The sequence below is a fragment of the Pagrus pagrus genome (assembly GCF_965226575.1).
Source record: "Pagrus pagrus genome assembly, chromosome: 15".
Classification (NCBI taxonomy): Eukaryota; Metazoa; Chordata; class Actinopteri; order Spariformes; family Sparidae; genus Pagrus; species Pagrus pagrus.
Window position 1 is genome coordinate 22,541,730 of NC_140199.1, and position 7,312 is coordinate 22,549,041.

General features: G+C 40.2%; 1 protein-coding gene across 1 annotated transcript; it reads right to left on the bottom strand.

The window, feature by feature from the left end:
- Positions 1 to 352: 352 nt before the first annotated feature.
- tmem72 (transmembrane protein 72) lies at positions 353 to 6,781 on the bottom strand. The gene is made up of 5 exons (XM_084375160.1): positions 6,463 to 6,781; positions 3,452 to 3,518; positions 2,537 to 2,608; positions 1,284 to 1,423; positions 353 to 1,062 (listed from the first exon to the last, which is right to left on the bottom strand). The coding sequence occupies exons 1-5, from the start codon at positions 6,536 to 6,538 to the stop codon at positions 629 to 631; spliced, it is 789 nt and encodes a 262-aa protein (XP_084231286.1). The 5' UTR covers positions 6,539 to 6,781; the 3' UTR covers positions 353 to 628.
- Positions 6,782 to 7,312: the final 531 nt, after the last annotated feature.

Below are 7,312 nucleotides of genomic sequence, written 5' to 3' on the forward strand. Positions count from 1 at the left end.
TGGTCACCACTCACACACGACAAACACACAATGAGGAGACTTGAATGTGACTAACACATGCACCTGCACAAGCTCTTAATTCCTGCTACTCCCGGTCACATTCACGCGTATTTTTTCGTCTGACGCTGAATGGACGAAACAGTTGATCTAATTTATTGCCTCATGCATAATGCATGCTGCAGTAACTGGATTGGATTGCTCCACGTTAATGTTTGCTTTTCAATCAGTGCTAGCTGTGCAAAAGAGAGGCAATCATGCTAAAAGCCACCCATGTGCACATGTGGGTACAAATGGTTTAATTTCTTTCCATTTATACAGTTGAAGATCAAATTGTGCTCAAATACATGCAGATTTCACATACAATACATTTTTCTTTATGTACAAATAGATCTTTTTTAAGTTAAAAATACAAAAATCAGTCAGACATTTTATAAAAAAATCTAATAATCTTCAGTATTTAGTTGAGGAATTTCATAAAATACACAAAACCTTTTAACTGAACACTCAAAAATGCTCAAAAGTCTTATTTTGGCCACCAGCTGGTTGCTCTCAGTCAGTATGAACACATTGCTCATCTTCTCCTTTGTGTGATATCAGTAAGCAGCTCAGTCTGAGCGCAGAGTGGCGTTCAGTCTGTAATCATGGGTGCAGTGTCTGAGGTGGTGTCTGGCTCACTGTAGCAGTCCATCTCCTCCATCTCTCTCTCCACTGGCTCCTCCTTGTTGCCTCTGAAGCATATCAGCCTCCTGTCTTTCCACCTCCTCCTCTCCCTGTCTGCAGTGGCTGCTGTCTGCTCCAGCTCCAGCATGGCCTGGACGCTCTCTCCTCTCTCCCCCGGGTCGAGGCACCGGTCTCTGGTGGCGAGAGCCAGTCCCCCTCCTCTCCTCCCCGGAGCCATGTGGAGGAATGCGAAATTGCTGTCTGAGTCTGCTGTTTCCGTCACACACACAGTGGTCGGGCCTTGGTCGCTGTGGCTCTCCTGAGGCCTTTTGGGAGACTTGTTGGTCTTTGATTTCTTGCTGAGGATGAAGTTGAAGAAGGCCGTCACGAGAAGCATTGTCCCTGAAATCAGAAAGTATATTTTATTTTATAATTCTTCTTTAAAAGAGACGTTTTGAAATATCACAGTAAGAAAAGCACATGTAAAATAATACAATTTCCATCTACGCCTGTGTTTTTCCTACTATGTGACAATTCAAAATGTCTGTTGCTGTAAAAGTTGATGGCACTAACAGTACAGTAAACAGTACTGTCATGTGTTGCAGCTGCTGGTGCTGTTTTACCTGGGATAATTGCATGCCACACTAACACAGGGTGCAAGAAGCAGACCACTGACATTATGGAGTAGTAGAGGAACTTGTGGAAGCCTCCGATACGAGCCATCTTCCCCCACAACTGAAACACCTGCCAGTCTGGAGGACAGCTACAGAGAAAGACAGGAAGAGGAGAAGGATTGAGATTCATTTACAACAAATTCTACGTGGTCACAATTATTCATGGGAACTTATTGTTTTACTAATGAACTGTACAATGTGCTCATTTCACTGTGTAACCAGATACCCTTTCACATCCTATTCTTAAGAGCAGATATTGTGTAAGTTCTATGTAAGCATAGAGGAAGCCTGATGTATGTCATACTCATCAGTTTGTACTCTAAATGTCCAGTATGGATGACTAACTACACAAGGTTATGAAGTCAGCGAGAGTCTCCTCTGTATAAAAACGCACATACATTGTACATTCCTCTTGGGATGAGTCCACATGCATATGTCTGGTTCTAGGAATCAGAATTAATCTTGTGAAAGTCAAGACGCTCCCCCAAGACCTTGGGGTTTTCATCAATGTTTTCATAAAGTTTCTATTTTTTTTGTTAGTCAAAAAGGAGTTAATTTGTTGCTTAAGGTAAGGGACTACAGTTTGATACTCTGGGCGAAACAATTGACTTTAAGTACTTTAATTACATGTATACATTTACTACCTAATAATTACATAAGATCAATGTAAGAATCACATATGATGCAAAGCTTTTCTGTAATGTTGAGTCAATGCATTTAAAATCGATAACTAATCTAATTAAATTTAATTCATGCATACTTAAATATATACCTTGTTTATTTAATTATTACACATACAGTTATGGGGAATTTATACATGTTTTTCAAGTGTTAATTATTCAAGGATTATACATCAAAGTGATGAATTTCAAATTGGTTATTGGGTCTCTGTAATAAATCATACATCTAATTATTTAATTTATACATATTGACTCAACATGATAAAAAGACTTTGCACTTTGCTCATGAAATAGAATTAGAAGGAAAATATACATGTAATTAAAAAGATTAAAGTCACTTTTTCAGGTAATTATTATTATTATTATTATTATTTGTGAGATCAGCCAGGCTTGGAGTCAAGCTGTCTGTGCACGTCAAGCCCATCCAACTCCTGAAAGCTGCAACTAGTACGATCATTTCATACCAGCAGCATAAGACAGACGCTTGTATGTGGTTTTCCTTCTTTGCTGTACTGTACTCACGGCAGACACATGAACAGAAGAGTATCCAGGAAATAGGCCAGCTCAAACACCATGATACCAACAGATGACACTCTGGAAGGAGGAAAAAAAGGTTGGAGCCACATGAAACTGATACAGTCTCATTGATAACATCAGTAAACCGTTTCTAAACTATGTTAATAATCTAAATATTTAACTTTCTGTGTATTTTATCTTGGGCTGTGGGCGAAGATTGCATTTTCTAAGTTGTGCAAGATGCGGCAGAAGGGTTAGGTTTCAAGTGCCCTATGACAATAAAAAGAGGTATCACCTTCATATGGTGCAAAAGACCAAAAAGGCACTGAGGGATTGTGTTTGGTGCTACTATATAACCTCCCTTTGTGTTTAAATAGTCTGATAACCATCTGATCAAGTGAACCAGAAAAATGCCCTCATACTTATGTCGTACACTGCCCTCTCTTTGAAGAGTTATCACTGATTTGTGTGTGCGCATGTTTCTGTGTGAAGCGTTCATCTGCATCTGTGTGTACTGACTGGATAAACAGTCATGCATTTCTCGTCTCCTTTGGGAGATGTTTTCCTGTGACTCTGTGGGAGTTTGGCTGTGAGCCACAGAGATAATAACACGTAGGTCTGAAGGATCGCTCTTCTTTCTGCCCTCTTCACCTTGTTTCATCCTTCTGACTCCTTCCCAACATCCCCTTGCAAGTGTGTGTGTACATATGGTGTGAAAGCGATTATACAGGCCAGGTACAGTATTGTAATTGTTTTCTACAATCCCTCAGGCCACACATTCTTTACCATATTAAAATCGAGGCGGTCTGTTTGTAACTCAGGAATGCCACCAGTTCAGTCTCAAGCAGGCCGGAGTCAGGAGTGCTTTGGTAGGTTTAAATTCATACTGTATATCATGAGGTCGACCGTAATGCCACTTACAATAAGTAGATGCCGAGGCTGTTGAATTCTCCATGATGTATGGTCTCCACTCCCACAGCACACAACACTGAAGAAGAGACAGAAAGATAATTTCCTTGTTTTTATTCAGGCTCAGGTACTCAGTCGCTGGTGAGCAGATTCTGTCCAGCAGATGTCAGACTTAGTTCATGATTTCCTCAATATTTGGTCAAAACTTGGAAGATTCAATGCAACCAGTGTAACTTGTTCAGATACTTTTAATGTTGCCACTGTGATGCAGCTTTGTGTTGTGCTGCTTTGACTTTTTTTTTTTTTGCATATTTCTACGTATCTTTGTCGTGCTGCTGTCATTTTATTTTTTCCTGCAGTCTTGTAGCTGTGATGTTTTAGGGTTTTCTCCCCTCATTGAGCAATAACGATTTGACCTGAGTTGACTTGAAGTGACTCAACTTGATTTCAGAGTTAACACCCTAAGGTGTAGTAGTCATCTGAAGCTGATGCCATGAAAAGCTATATAAAGACAATAAGGGCAATTTTTTAAATTGTTTCCACCATGGTCACAACATTTTTGTAATAGCTTACTCATGCTTGTAATTATCATTTCACTGCCGGCAGTTTAGGTTGCGTTATTTGAGTGGGCACTTAACACATCACAGATCTTCTGCCTCAGCAGAACACCACTTGTCTGTGAAGTGGTTCTTACATGTCATCAGGGTATGTAGATCCATTCTCTACATCAGTATCAATATTTCTTCTTTTCTTCCATTTATATTAATTCACTGTAAATGAAAGCATACATTTATTGGTAAAAGGAAAGCTGGGCTGCAACTGGAAGCTGCAGATTTGATCCTTTTTGTTTGTGAGATCAACTTTGCTGCATTAAACTTCAGCAGGTTGACTCTCTTCTACAGCTGACCTTAACCTCTGACCTCAATGTGGTGAGAGAAAACCTCCAGAAGAGATCAATAAGATTATTTATTAGAATATTTTAAAGGAATAATTTTACATTTTCAGAAATAAACAAAGTAATAAACACAAAGTAGTGGAAACAGCTAGCCTGGCTCTGTCTTTATGTAACAAAATCTGCCTACCTATTATATATTATGATATCTTTTCATAACTGTTCAGGTTTTGGTTACAGAGGGAGTCATGTGCCAGACTGTTTCTTAGCAGGCACAGGAACTAGGCCTTCCCTTAGGTCTTGTCCTCATGGTGAGGAGCCAGACAACCAGCAGATACCATTGGACCACCCACATGATATGGGATAAAACCACAATATCATTTAAGAGACATACATGCTGCCTTCATTTGAAAAACAGAATGCAAGGAGAGCTGTTCAGTTGTGGAAAATAGTGTCCCTCTGGTGCTCATCAGTTTAGGGATCTTGTTCTTTCAAAATCATAGAAAAAGTCTGAGGCACTCAAGAGGGTGATGAGTTAAAAAGCCTTTAATTAATCACGGCTGTTGAATCACAACAATAGTAAAAACATGCTGCCTTTAAATGGGACTTGTGAGCTTGTCGTTATGACTGACTGACTGCTAGACTGCTCTTGTGAACACTGTAAATGTGACCACATTTGAAGGCAGCAACAGTATAACTTTAATTTTTGTATGATGTGTAAGAGGTGCTGGTGGACTGATGGGTTTGTCACCTTTGGATAGATACAGGCTAGCTATTTCCCTCTGTTTCTAGTCTTCATGCTAAGCTAGGCTAACAAGGTACTGGCTTCAATCTTGATATGAAAGTGGTGTCAATCCTCTCATCTAACTCTCTGCAAGAAACACAAATGTCAAACTGTATTTTGAAGGTTCCCAAATGCACTCGAACATATGGGACACCATAAAATTAGATGACAACAAAGTCTTAAAAACCATAAAGAACCGCCTGTTTTACTACCCATCAAACCATCGACCATCAAATATATTTCTTCTTTAATCAGTCGTTTTCCTGTGGGGTCTGAAAGAGGTAAGCAAGTGCTGATCGCCACTAAACACATGGAAGCAATTTCTCTGGCGTGCTTAGCTGAAACTCTGTGATAGAATCTGCACCAGAGGGAAATCAAGGGAATGTTTTCTGGTAGTTTATAGACTGTGAGAGGAATTAACGCTGCATATAGAGCAGCTGGATATTAACATATATGCGCTCTCTGCATGCATGTCTGTTTGGAGAACACACACAGAGGCAGACAGGCCAACACAGACATAAAGACGTGTAAACAGAGACAGAGGCATACCATAAACATACACACACACATATAGAAGCAATGCACTGAAAGCTCCTGTAGGTGTGAATGTATAACAGCTTGTGATCACATAAGCCCAGTAACCCAGCTGGATACAGAGACTTGGTTTCTGGTGTGATGCGAGGCACATGTCTCTAAGTAAATGTTCAGTGTCTGCAGCTGTTGGGAGTTTAAGTAGAGGGGTCCCATATTTCTTGAAAGAGGCAGCAACCAGAGAGCTATTTCCCCCGTGATGATTTAATGTGGCTGAGAGAGCTGCGTGCAATCTGTCCCTGCGTGCCTGAGAACAACAGCAAAGGGGGGGACACTAATAGCAAGGTCATGTATGATCAAGTATGTTTTTAAATGCTCCGTATATCAGCAGAGTCGAGTGTTCTTGGAGGTCAAGAATACAGTTGGCCAACATCACCATCTGACCTTCTAACATTTTGGGTTTATGAAATCCTTAAAAAGTCCAGCTGGAGAGCTCCTTAAAAAGGTGACACTTTCAGCACAGGCAGGAGTCAGATATCAGCTTTACACAACAGGTTGCAACACTTCATAGCAGATAAAATGTATAACTTCTATCACTACTCCTACTTCCAATAATCCTATGTTGAATTTATAAGTGTACAACAGTGTGTAAGCTCTGACTGCAGAACCTATCAGAGAGATGATCTGGAGTCTGTTGTGCATCAGCTAGCACATCCAAAGAACTAAATCAAACTCATACTGAGACAATAAGAGATACACATGAGTTACAATTGAATCTTTTCATGTTTTTCTGTTTGTTTTTTTATTTTTACTTACCTGTTGCTGTAGAAACACCAAGAATCCTGCAGGCGCACTCCACAACAACCCACCAAACGCTCTCTGAGTTCCCCATGACCTTCTTCACTGTTTAACAAATGTAACCTTGACGCTTCTCTAACACTCGCTGAAATAGTCGGTGTATCTAGTAGTTACCAAAGCAGCAATTTAGACGCATCATTGAATGTTGGCTAGATGGATGGTTGTAAAGAAACTGGAATAATCCGTAAGCGCCATGATGTGGAGCCTCTTAGACTGTACGCTTTTACTTCTGAAAGGTTTGTGACTCAGTGCCCCTGTTGCTCCATTAACTACTAATCACACACACACACACACACACACACACACACACACACACACACACACACACACACACACACACACACACACACACACACACACACACACACACACACACACACACACAATAACAATGCCACTTTCATTTAGCATTCCACCTTGGACGTCAAGGTGAAACAGTTCAGTTCGAGGTCATTTGTATCACATTTGTCATTAGAGCTGGTTAAAAATTGTCCACACACACTGCATAAACACACACTTATTCAGAATTAGCAGTAATTTGCTTCCCTACCAAAGAATTTCTCAGCCTCTCTCTACAAACCTCCTCTTGTTTTTCCTCTGTTCAATTTCATCCTGTTGTGAGGACGATTTTGTGCGATCGAACAAACAGAAACACTTTTTATCTTTCAAGGACACAATCACACATTCAGCTTCCAGTTTGGCATCCATTTAGTGGGAAAACTCTGTTTGAGCCAGAGTAAGGATTGTCAAAATAAGGCTGCAGCTTGCGTCAGTAAACAAAAATCAATGTTTCATGCTCAAACAAAAT

Coding starts and splice junctions, on each gene's coding strand:
- tmem72 (XM_084375160.1), bottom strand. CDS start 6,538: ATGGGGAACTCAGAGAGCGTTTGGTGGGTTGTTGTGGAGTGCGCCTGC. Junction 3,519..6,462: donor TGGTGTTTCTACAGCAACAG/GTAAGTAAAAAT, acceptor TCTCTTCTTCAG/TGTTGTGTGCTGTGGGAGTG. Junction 1,063..1,283: donor GTGGCATGCAATTATCCCAG/GTAAAACAGCAC, acceptor TTCTGATTTCAG/GGACAATGCTTCTCGTGACG.